The 13,124-nt window shown below is 49.4% G+C and overlaps 1 protein-coding gene across 3 annotated transcripts in view; it reads left to right on the top strand.

Moving 5' to 3' along the window:
- Positions 1 to 13,124, top strand: part of EVC2 (EvC ciliary complex subunit 2) — a 440,866-nt gene that overhangs the window by 209,827 nt on the left and 217,915 nt on the right. For all 3 annotated transcript variants that reach the window (XM_029591151.1, XM_029591159.1, XM_029591169.1), the window contains exon 9: positions 1,043 to 1,364. In XM_029591151.1, the coding sequence (XP_029447011.1) occupies positions 1,043 to 1,364 (322 nt within the window). The remainder of the gene's footprint in view (positions 1 to 1,042; positions 1,365 to 13,124) is intronic.

The following is a 13,124-nucleotide window of genomic DNA, read 5'->3' as shown; positions in this document are numbered from 1 at the left end:
ATTAACTGTCATTCAGATTTCTGCCAGAGAAAATAGGGCACCAATCCCCCTACTACTTAGAAATCTTTCTTCTTATTTCCTATTTGGAAACAGGCTATTTCAGCCCATTTGAAGTTGCAGGGAGATTGAAACATATTGGGGTAGATTTTCAAAGGGGTATGTGCGTAAGATACGCGTGTACCCCCAAAAACCTACCCCAAACCCCCCCTGCGTGCGCCGAGCCTAAGCCCCGGGATGTGCGTAAGTCCCGGGGCTTGCATGGAGGGGCGTGTTGGGGGGCGTGCCGGGAGTGACGTGGCGTTTCGGGGGCGTGTTGGGAGTAATGCGGCGTTTCAGGGGCGTGTCCGGGGTGTGGTTCTGGCCCAGGGGCCTGACAGCGGCCCCTGGACCAGCCTTCAGACCGGAACATGGAGCGCGGCAGCCGGCCTGGCACGCGCAAATTTATGCCTGCTTTGAGCAGGCGTAACTTTCGTGATAGAGGTAGGGGGGAGGTTTAGGTAGGGCCGGGGGGGTGGGTTAGGTAGGGGAAGGGAGGGGAAGGCGAAGGAAAGTTCCCTCTGAGGCCGCTCCGATTTCGGAGCGGCCTCGGAGGGAACGGAGGCAAGCTGCGCGGCTCTGCGCGCAGGCTGCCGATTTTGGGCAGACTTGCACGCGCCGACCCCGGATTTTAATGGATACGCACAGCTATGCACATATCTATTGAAATCCCGTGTACTCTTGTTCGTGCCTGGTGCGCAAACAAAAGTACGCATGTGCGCAGATTTATAAAATCTGCCCCATTGTGATGTCATTGATTATTTTGAAAGCTGCCCTACCATTGATTAATGGTCATAGCCATGTACAAATTTCTGTACCAAAGGAAACTAAGTCATGAAATGTTTATGTCTCCTTGTTTTTTTTGCTTGAACTTTGAATATGTTGTCACCCTTTATGTGCTGCTGTCCCTTGCACTTTTGTAGAATCTAATTATGCCAGTAGACTTGTTTGTTGCAGAAAAGCCATGGACTCTGTAGTTCTAAACCTTCCTAATTTTGTTTTTCAGCATGGAGACAGTAGATATGACTCAGGCCGATTCTTATCTAGAAGCATGCCGAATGTACATTTGCAAAGATGCAATTGCCATCCTGTTAAGAAGCCTGACTTTCTGTGACAATCTCCCAGTACCTAAGAAAGAGCTGAATGACACTATTAAGAAGCAATTTCATGATACAGTGAGCAGACTACAAGAAGAGCATGAGAGGAAGATGGTAGCTATTACAGCTGAATGTAATCTGGAGACTAGGAAAACCATGGATGACCAGTACCAAAGAGAGATGGCAGCAAAAGAGGAGGTCACAGAACTGATGAAGCACGCCAGTGAGATGGTAAATCCATGAACTATTAGATGAACATACCTTGTAATGTGGTTATGGTATCTTTGGTTTTATGGACGTGTGTGACTACTGTATTTCCACTGTTTTAGAGACTTCCAGGATCAGCTGCAAATTTTAGCAGGTTCTTTGAAAAGTTCTTAAAATCATGAAGACAGGTGAAATGAAAAAGTGTAGAAATCCGTGTTTGTAAAATTAAAACACATCACACTAGGAGGCCAATTTACAAAGCAACATTAACGAGTGTTAAATGCTGAATAGCACTTGTTAATGCATTGTAACATGCATTTCTGTGGTACTGCTAATGTGGCAAAAATAAAGTGCAACATGTGCCAGACATTAATAAGCTGCATTGGTCACATACTTCTCATATGCGGTGCAAAGGGAAGCATTAGATTAATTGGTGCCCTCTGAATTACAGTGCCAGAAAGGCAGGAGTGACTAGTAGGGATGTGCAGAGCAAAATTTTATGTTCATATTTCTTATGTCCGAAAGTGGGTCCCACTTGCGGCCAATATGGACATAAAAAAAATCTAATGAGTTGGGTATATGTACATATGTCGCCCATTAAAGTCAATGGGGGAAGGATTTCCAGCCTATTTTTGGCTGCAGAATTGTGGTTTTCTTATCAATTGGCCCAGGAGAGAGTTCCCTTTCCTTTGTGCAGGGAAGTACTCCCTGGAAAGGGTCCACCCCTAGAGTTGTGTGTACCCGGTGTTTACATTGGCGTCCAGTGAATATCGTTGGCGTCTAGTGAATTCCGTTGGCGTCTAGTGAATTCAGACGGTACTTACGCACTTCAGCAGATGACAAAGGAATTGGAGGATCTCTCAGAAATAAGAATACGTGTGGGAATACAAGGTCTGGATGAACAGGCAGGCACAGCAATGGAGTTAAAACAGCAGTAGGAACACAAGGCCTGGATGAACAGGCACTTCATTCGAGGACAGAGGTCAATCCCAGCTAGGGACACAAGGCCTGCATGAACAGGCACAGGAACTAGGTTAAAACACTGGTAGCTCGCCAGCATCTTTCTGATGCATGCTAGAATATTGGCAGCGGTATGGGCATGGTCCGTCAGGTGGGTGTGCAGTAAAGCCCACCTCCACCCTCATGCTTGTTCAGGGAAGGACTCCCTGGAACGGGTCCACCCCTAGAGTTGTGTGTACCCGGTGTTTACATTGGCGTCCAGTGAATATCGTTGGCGTCTAGTGAATTCCGTTGGCGTCTAGTGAATTCAGACTGTACTTACGCACTTCAGCTGATGACAAAGGAATTGGAGCCTAGGATCTCTCACAAATAAGAATACGTGTGGGAACACAAGGCCTGGATGAACAGGTACATCATTCGAGGACAGAGGTCAATTCCAGCTAGGGACACAAGGCCTGCATGAACAGGCACAGCAACCAGGTTAAAACACTTGTGGGAACACAAGGCCTGGATGAACAGGCACAGCCACTGAGTTAAAACACCTGTGGGAACACAAGGCCTGGATGAACAGGCACCGCCACTGAGTTAAAACACCTGTGGGAACACAAGGCCCGGAAGAATGGGTACAGCAACTGAGTTAAAAACACCTGTGGGAACACAAGGCCGGGATGAAGAGGCGCAGCAGTCGAGCACAGAGGTCGATCCCAGCTAGGGACACAAGGCCTGGATGAAGAGGCACATCATTCGAGGACAGAGTTCAATCACAGCTAGGGACACAAGCCGCGGAGGAAAAGACACTAACCAGGATCCTCCAAGCCCTCATTTTCTCCAAATTAGACTACTGCAACTCTACATTTCTTGGACTCCCTTCCTCATACACAAAACCACTCCAAATGGTTCAAAACGCAGCAGCCCGTCTACTAACAAACACTAGGAAAAGAGACCACATTTCCCCAGTCCTAAAAGACCTCCACTGGTTACCAATTCAGTTCAGAGTCATTTACAAATCCATCACCTTGATATACAAAATCTTTCACCAACACACCATAATCGACCTACAAATTCCTCTCCGTTTATACAAATGCACAAGACCGACCAGGGAAGCCTACAGAGGATGCCTCCTTGTTCCACCCTCCAAAACCACTTATCACAGCACCTTTAGAGATTGAGCCCTTTCCACAGCAGGTCCACCGTTATGGAACTCCATCCCCCCAGATCTCAGAAATGAACCTTGCCTCCTAACCTTTCGGAAAAGACTCAAGACATGGCTTTTCAGGCAAGCCTTCCCGAACTGCACCTAACACACACCATCAATAAATTCTCAGCTCAGAAGCTGTATATATTGGACGCCATATTTGTAATGTACTCTTGTATATTTTTATATTCTACACATGTATATAATTAACCTCCTCTATCCCTCTTTATTTCTTACACTCCCAGTTCATAGCCCCAGTTAATTGTAACTGCATCTCTTCACCACGTGTATTTATGTTATAGGTTGTTTTCTTTGCACCCCTGTTTTCTGTAAAGCGACATCATGTGAACGATTTCATGAATGCCGGTATAAAAAAACCTTAAATAAATAAAATAAATAAGTAAGTACCGCAAGGGAAAGTTGAAAACAACTTTGAAGAGGGAGTTCAAGAGGGCGTGAAATTGTAAAGAGGTAAATGGGTGGGGTCCGTGCAGTCCGCCCGCAGGATTCAACCCGGCGGGTTCGGTCGGACCGGGGTTTCGGCGGATCCCCCACCCCCACCCCTTTCGCGGGGGGTGGGGGAGGGGCGGGGAACGCCTCCCGGACGGCCCCGGCCCCCGCAGGGCGCATTTCCTCTGCGGCGGTGCGCCGCGACCGGCTACGGTTCGGCTGGGAAGGCCCAGGGGGGGCAGGTGGCCTGCTGCTCCAGCGGCGCGTGTTATAGCCCCCCCTCCCGGCGTTTCCTCCTTCCCCTTTGGCAACTGTTAACTTGTCTTAACCTCATTCACTACATCTATGCAGACGATGTTCAGATTCTTATTCCCATAACAGAATCTATTAACAAACTTGGCTATTCTTACAAGCCTTCCCTGATCCTTCAAACTTTCACTAGATAAGTAAAGCTACTCAGCTTTCAATATGGAACTTCGCCCCTCCAATATTCTCCTCATTTAGCTACCCTACTTATGCACTTCAGAAAATGACAAAGGAATTGGAAGATCTCTCAGAAATAATAATACGTGTGGGAACACAAGGTCTGGATGAACAGGCAGGCACAGCAATGGACTTAAAACACCAGTAGGAACACTAGGCCTGGATGAAGAGGCACATCATTCTAGGACAGAGGTCAATCCCACCTATGGACACAAGCCGCGGAGGAAAAGAAACTAACCAGGATTCCCTCCGTAACGGCGAGTGAAGAGGGAAGAGCCCAGCGCCGAATCCCCGCTCGTCCGGCGGGCGCGGGAAATGTGGCGTACGGAAGATCGCCTCTCTGGCGCCGCTCGGGGCCCCAAGTCCTTCTCATCAAGCCTCAGCCCGCGGACGGTGTTAGGCCGGTAGCGGCCCCCGGCGCTCCGGGACCGGGGTTTTCTAGTAGTCTGTTTGTTTGGGAATGCAGGCCAAAGTGGGTGGTAAACTCCATCTAAGGTTAAATACCATTTCCGGCGCGTGTTATTGCCCCCCCCCCCCCCCCCCGGCAGCAGCTTCGCCGTTTCCCCCGCCGTTTCCTCCTTCCCCTTTGCCAACTGTTAAGTAGTCAACCTCATTCACTACATCTATGCAGACGATGTTCAGATTCTTATTCCCATAACAGAATCTATTAACAAAGCCATCGCACTTTGGAACAACAGCTTACAAGCCATCACTAATCTCCTCAACAGTCAAAGCATGAGATCTTATTAAGAAACTGACATTATCCTCAACAAATTCTTACTCCTAGCAAAACCTATACCAAGTAAGTACACAGGGGTCTGTATTTTCATACCCCATTGCTTGCTGTTTGAATACCGCTCTTGCCGTACCGACCCGCAGGGTCCACCTAGGGACACAAGCTGTGGAGGAAAAGAAACTAACCAGGATTCCCTCAGTAACGGCGAGTGAAGAGGGAAGAGCCCAGCGCCGAATCCCCGCCTGTCCGGCGGGCGCGGGAAATGTGGCATACGGAAGACCGGCTCCCCAGCGCCGCTCGGGGGCCCAAGTCCTTCTGATGGAGGATCAGCCGGCGGACGGTGTTAGGCCGGTAGTGGCCCCCCAATAAAACCACCAAAGACTGCTTCTATAAACTGCAAGTTTAAAAAAGGATAAGACCACTCTTCCACGCCAAACACTTCAGAACCATCCTCCAAGCCCTCATTTTCTACTACTGCAACTCTACATTACTTGGACTCCCTTCCTCATACACGAAACCACTCCAAATGGTTGAAAACGCAGCAGCCCGTCTACTAACAAACACTAGGAAAGGAGGCCACATTTCCCCAGTCCTAAAAGACCTCCACTGGTTACCAATTCAGTTCAGAGTCATTTACAAATCCATCACCTTGATATAAAAAATCATTCACCAACACACCATTATCGACCTACAAATTCCTCTCCGTTTATTCAAATGCACAAGACCGACCAGGGAAGCCTACAGCGGATGCAATGCCGGTATAAATAAATAAAATAAATAAATAAAATCAATAAGTACGTAAGGGAAAGTTGAAAATAACTTTCAAGAGCGAGTTCAAAAGGGCGGGAAACCGTTAAGAGTTAAACGGGTGGGGTGCGTGCAGTCCGCCTGGAGGATTGAACCCGGCGGGTTCGGTGGGACCGGGGGTGGTTTAGGCGCATCCCCCACCCCTTTCGCGGGGGGGCGGGGAACGCCTCCCGGACGGCCCCGGCCCCGTCCAGGAATAAAAAAAATAAAGTAAAGCAGTAAAATCAATAAGTACGTAAGGGAAAGTTGAAAACAACTTTCAAGAGCGAGTTCAAAAGGGCGGGAAACCGTTAAGAGTTAAACAGGTGAGGTGCGTGCAGTCCGCGGCCCCGGCCCCGTCCAGGAATAAAAAAATAAAGTAAATATATAAAATCAATAAGTACGTAAGGGAAAGTTGAAAACAACTTTCAAGAGCGAGTTCAAAAGGGCGGGAAACCGTTAAGAGTTAAACAGGTGAGGTGCGTGCAGTCCGCGGCCCCGGCCCCGTCCAGGAATAAAAAAATAAAGTAAATATATAAAATCAATAAGTACGTAAGGGAAAGTTGAAAACAACTTTCAAGACCGAGTTCAAAAGGGCGGGAAACCGTTAAGAGTTAAACGGGTGGGGTGCGTGCAGTCCGCCTGGAGGATTGAACCCGGCGGCGGCTTCGGTGGGACCGGGGGTGGTTTCGGCGCATCCCCCACCCCTTTCGCGGGGGGGCGGGGAACGCCTCCCGGACGGCCCCGGCCCCGTCCAGGAATAAAAAAAATAAAGTAAATATATAAAATCAATAAGTACGTAAGGGAAAGTTGAAAACAACTTTCAAGACCGAGTTCAAAAGGGCGGGAAACCGTTAAGAGTTAAACGGGTGGGGTGCGTGCAGTCCGCCTGGAGGATTGAACCCGGCGGCGGCTTCGGTGGGACCGGGGGTGGTTTAGGCGCATCCCCCACCCCTTTCGCGGGGGGGCGGGGAACGCCTCCCGGACGGCCCCGGCCCCGTCCAGGAATAAAAAAAATAAAGTAAAGCAGTAAAATCAATAAGTACGTAAGGGAAAGTTGAAAACAACTTTCAAGAGCGAGTTCAAAAGGGCGGGAAACCGTTAAGAGTTAAACGGGTGAGGTGCGTGCAGTCCACCTGGAGGATTGAACCCGGCGGGTTCGGTGGGACTGGGGGTGGTTTAGGCGCATCCCCCACCCCTTTCGCGGGGGGGCGGGGAACGCCTCCCGGACGGCCCCGGCCCCGTCCAGGAATAAAAAAATAAAGTAAAGCAGTAAAATCAATAAGTACGTAAGGGAAAGTTGAAAACAACTTTCAAGAGCGAGTTCAAAAGGGCGGGAAACCGTTAAGAGTTAAACGGGTGAGGTGCGTGCAGTCCACCTGGAGGATTGAACCCGGCGGGTTCGGTGGGACTGGGGGTGGTTTAGGCGCATCCCCCACCCCTTTCGCGGGGGGGCGGGGAACGCCTCCCGGACGGCCCCGGCCCCGTCCAGGAATAAAAAAAATAAAGTAAATATATAAAATCAATAAGTACGTAAGGGAAAGTTGAAAACAACTTTCAAGAGCGAGTTCAAAAGGGCGGGAAACCGTTAAGAGTTAAACGGGTGAGGTGCGTGCAGTCCACCTGGAGGATTGAACCCGGCGGGTTCGGTGGGACTGGGGGTGGTTTAGGCGCATCCCCCACCCCTTTCGCGGGGGGGGCGGGGAACGCCTCCCGGACGGCCCCGGCCCCGTCCAGGAATAAAAAAAATAAAGTAAATATATAAAATCAATAAGTACGTAAGGGAAAGTTGAAAACAACTTTCAAGAGCGAGTTCAAAAGGGCGGGAAACCGTTAAGAGTTTAAACGGGTGAGGTGCATGCAGTCCGCCTGGAGGATTGAACCCGGCGGGTTCGGTGGGACCGGGGGTGGTTTAGGCGCATCCCCCACCCCTTTCGCGGGGGGGCGGGGAACGCCTCCCGGACGGCCCCGGCCCCGTCCAGGAATAAAAAAAATAAAGTAAATATATAAAATCAATAAGTACGTAAGGGAAAGTTGAAAACAACTTTCAAGAGCGAGTTCAAAAGGGCGGGAAACCGTTAAGAGGTAAACGGGTGGGGTGCGTGCAGTCCGCGGCCCCGGCCCCGTCCAGGAATAAAAAAATAAAGTAAATATATAAAATCAATAAGTACGTAAGGGAAAGTTGAAAACAACTTTCAAGAGCGAGTTCAAAAGGGCGGGAAACCGTTAAGAGTTAAACGGGTGGGGTGCGTGCAGTCCGCCTGGAGGATTGAACCCGGCGGCGGGTTCGGTGGGACCGGGGGGGCTTTCGGCGCATCCCCCACCCCTTTCGCGGGGGGGCGGGGAACGCCTCCCGGACGGCCGCAGGGCGCATTTCCTCCGCGGCGGAGCGCCGCAAACCGGCTCCGTGTCGGCTGGGAAGGCCCAGGGGGGGCAGGTGGCCCGCCGCTCCGGCGGCGCATGTTATAGCCCCCCCTGGCAGCAGCTTTGCCGTTACCCCCGCCGTTTCCTCCTTCCCCTTTGCCAACTGTTAAGTAGTCTTAACCTCATTCACTACATCTATGCAGACGATGTTCAGATTCTTATTCCCATAACAGAATCTATTAAGAAAGCCATCGCACTTTGGAACAACAGCTTACAAGCCGAAGCCACCACTAATCTCCTCAACAGTCTAAACCTGGTCCTCAATGCCTCTAAAACTAAACTCCTCTTCATTTCCTACAAGCAAGAAAACCTCCCATCTCAGATCCATCACAAACACCTTCTCACCCACAACCATGTGAGAGACCTGGGAGTAATTATAGACAACCGTCTTGACCTAAAGAATATGATCCAAACCACAACTGTAAGATATAATATTATATCTTAATGGGCCTCGACAAAGGAAACTCTTTCCTATTGATCTTGTTAGACCTTTCCGCAGCGTTCGACACGGTCAACCACGCCATCCTCCTAAACCAGCTTTCGTCCATAGGAATCAGCGGCACCGTCCGATCCTGGTTCAAAACGTTTTCTCGATAACAGAGGTTACAAAGTTAAACTCCAAAACAAGGAATCCTCAAGATTTGACTCTGTCATAGGAGTCCCTCAAGGTTCTTGATTATCTCCGACCCTATTTAATATCTATCTTCTTCCTCTCTGCCAACTTCTTACCGACCTCAATCTAAAGTACTTCCTTTACGCAGATGATATTGAAATCATCATCCATATCAAAGACACATACTCTAAAACTCTTGACTACTGGGAAACATGCCTCCAGAAAATCAAACAAGTAGTAAACAACCTACACCTCATCTTAAACTCATCCAAGACAGAAATCCTACTCATCTCTCCTGAAAACAATATCTCCAACACTACTCTTCCCACCAACCTACCTACCACACAAGTTACAGACTTAGGAGTGATAATAGACAACCGGCTAAACTTCAAGGCACATATCAACAAAACAACCAAAGACTGCTTCTATAAACTCCAGGTTCGGAAGAGGATAAGACCTCTTTTCCATGCTCAAGACTTCAGAACGATCATCCAAGCAGTCATTTTTGCGAAATTAGACTACTGCAGTTCCCTATTGCTAGGTCTGCCCTCATCCTATTCCAAACCACTACAGATGGTTCAAAATTCAGCAGCCCGATTACTAACAGGCGCAAGAAAGAGAGACCACATATCTCCCATTCTGAAAGAGTTACATTGGCTACCCGTCCACTTCCGTATCATCTATAAAGCCATATGTGTCATCTTCAAAACTATTCATCAACGCATCTTATGCACTTTAGCTGATGACAAAGGAATCGGAAAATCTCTCAGAAATAAGAATACGCGTGGGAACACAAGGTCTGGATGAACAGGCACATCATTTGAGGACAGATGTCAATCCCAGCTAGGGACACAAGCAGCGTAGGAAAAGAAACTAACCAGGATTCCCTCAGTAACGGCGAGTGAAGGAGGGAAGAGCCCAGCGCCGAATCTCCGCCACTCCGGGTTCGGGGATCTGAACCCGACTCCCTTTCGATCGGCCGAGGACGACGGAGGCCATCGCCCGTCCCTTCCGAACGGCGCTCGCCTATCTGTTAGGACCGGCTGACCCATGTTGAACTGCTGTTCACATGGAACCCTTCTCCACTTCGGCCTTGAAGAAGAATGCTCAGTCTGTTTAAAAGAACAAAATTAACGGACCCACTCAAGGAATATGCTCAGTCTGTTTAAAATAAGAAAATTAACGGACCCACTCTGAAGGTCAATGCTCAGTCTGTTTAAAAGAACAAAATTAACGGACCCACTCAAGGACTATGCTCAGTCTGTTTAAAAGAACACAATTAACGGACCCACTCTGAAGGTCAATGCTCAGTCTGTTTAAAATAGCAATATCAACAGACCCACTCTGAAGGACAATGCTCAGTCTGTTTAAAAGAACAAAATGGAACTGCCCAGCTAGGGACACAAGGCCTGGAGGAACAGGCACATCATTGGTGGACAGAGGTCAATCCCGGCTAGGGACACAAGGCCTGGAGGGACAGGCAGGCACAGCAATGGAGTTAAAACACCAGTAGAAACACAATGGCTGGAGGTACAGGCAGGAACAGCAACGGAGTTAAAACACTTGTGGGAACACAAGGCCTGGAGGAACAGGCACATCATTGGAGGACAGAGGTCAATCCCAGCTAGGGACACAAGTCGCATAGGAAAAGAAACTGACCAGGATTCCCTCAGTAACGGCGAGTGAAGAGGGAAGAGCCCAGCGCCGATTCTCCACCACTCCGGGTTCGTGGATCTGAACCCGACTCCCTTTCGATCGGCCGAGGATGACGGAGGCCATCGCCCGTCCCTTCCGAACGGCGCTCGCCTATCTGTTAGGACCGGCTGACCCATGTTGAACTGCTGTTCACATGGAACCCTTCTCCACTTCGGCCTTGAAGAAGAAAGCTCAGTCTGTTTAAAATAAGAAAATTAACGGACCCACTCTGAAGGTCAATGCTCAGTCTGTTTAAAATAGCAATATCAACAGACCCACTCTGAAGGACAATGCTCAGTCTGTTTAAAATAACAAAATGGAACTGCCCAGCTAGGGACACAAGGCCTGGAGGTACAGGCAGGAACAGCAACGGAGTTAAAACACTTGTGGGAACACTAGGGCTGCACAGTAGATGCCGGTCAGACACAGCGATTCATGTCAAGAACATGTGCTGCAGTGCTTACTGCTTACATTATCTTGAGCATAGGAGGCAATTGGAACTGCTGCAAGGCTCCTTTCAATAGCTTTTATTCATCTTGCCATTCACAAGGAAAATCGGGAAAGCCAAGCACTGGCAGGTTTACTTTCAAAAACACTAGCATTTCCATCAAGACCGGTGAAAGCCTTGAGCGGTGAGGGCTCATGATATCCCCTGTCATTGAAAAAGCACGTTCACTGGGCACACTTGTTGGTGGACATGACAGATATCCTTCAGCCACTTTGGCTAGGTGTGGCCAGACAGTGGACTTGTGTGCCCAATATGCCAGCGGATCTGTCTGCGTATTCTCTATCGGCTCTGAGAGATACCGTTTCACTGACAGCTCTGCTGCTGTCTCCTCCTGTGCTTGGGAGGGCTGAGAGTCACTCAATCCAGTTACTTTCTCTCTCGCCTGTTGCACTACTGATGTATCTTTATGGCCAACATGCCTTGGGCGTTCTGACGTTGAGGTGGAGGCACTAGTAATAGTATCTGTCACTGACACAGTCCTTCTCCTGCCAGGGATAGCAGCAGCACAACTCTGTGACGTGCCTGCTGTTTCCACCTGTGCTTCAAGCCTAATCTGTCTCCGCCTATGGTGCTCCTGTTCACGGACCTGTGCTAACAACAGCTCCTTCACAAATGACAGACAATTGGTCTGTAGGGCGATTTTACCTTTCACACGGGGATCACAGACAGAGGCGAGCATGTATGTGCTGTCCTCTGTTAAAGGCCTTAATCTGTCTTTCACCTGCTGCTGCAAAACGTCCACACACTGCAGCACCTCAGCAGTCATTCCCTCTTGCCGTTTAATGCCTTCCAAATGGTCATCCAGGAATTTCACTATAGGGATGATGTCAGCCAAGGTGGAACTTCTGGAACTCAGCTCCTCCGTGACGTCCTTGAAGGGCTGCAGGATTTTTACCAGCTGACTCATGACTAACCAATCGTGATGCCCTAGGGGATTCTGTACACCTATGTCTATTGTACCAGAAAGTTCATGAAGGGGTGTCTGCAGCTCCAATAACCTCTCCAGCATCATAAAGGTGGAATTCCACCGGGTGGGAACGTCTTGAATGAGACGCTTCTCGGGCATATCCAAAGCAGTCTGATTTTCTCGGAGAACCTGCCCCGCCCTGACACTTCTGTGGAAGTGTGCTGCTATGTTCCTGCACTTCTGTATTAACCTACGCAGGTATTCAGTCTCCTTGTCCTTGGACTCCAAGCCCAAACCTGACTTCACTACCAGATGCAGAGTGTGTGCAAAACATCGGATGTTCTTAAACCGCCCATCGCTTATTGCCTTAACCATGTTTGCACCGTTGTCTGTGACAAAAAAGCCTGCCCGCGTTTTACTGTCTCGCTGGTGTACTTTCCAGCTCGCCAGCATCTTTCTGATGCATGCTAGAATATTGGCAGCGGTATGGGCATGGTCCGTCAGGTGGGTGTTCAGTAAAGCCCACCTCCACCCTGATGCTTGTTCAGTAATAGAGCTGCTGGCTGCCCCTGCCTCTGCCATGTCCCACCAGTGTGCTGTCAGAGAGAGGTAAGAGTGTGCAGCATTCATGGCGGTCCAGATATCGCAGGTGAAATGCACTCTTCCGTCTGCCTTACCTAGCAGTGCTTGCACGCGACTGACACAGTGCTTGTACAGGCTGGGGATGACCTTTCTACTAAATGTGGTTCTGGAGGGGACTTTGTAATTTGGAAGTACGACCTTCAAGAAACGTTTGAAACCCACATTCTCAACTAACTGCAGGGGCTGGTCATCAAGGGCAATCATTTCCCCAATGCTCCTGGTTACTACTTTTGCGGCTGCCTGCCTCCTACCCCGGGATAGCGTTACCGCACTCCACCCCATTTCCTCCATGGTGCATTGTCGCTTCTCCCACATGTCAGTGGGTTTCTGGCCTGCCGCCTGACTGCTAGAAGGGTATGAGGGCGTGGGCTGACTCTGCTGCTTT

The sequence above is a fragment of the Rhinatrema bivittatum genome, chromosome 1 (genome assembly GCF_901001135.1).
Source record: "Rhinatrema bivittatum chromosome 1, aRhiBiv1.1, whole genome shotgun sequence".
In the NCBI taxonomy this organism is placed as follows: Eukaryota; Metazoa; Chordata; class Amphibia; order Gymnophiona; family Rhinatrematidae; genus Rhinatrema; species Rhinatrema bivittatum.
This window is presented reverse-complemented; position numbering and strand designations above follow the sequence as displayed.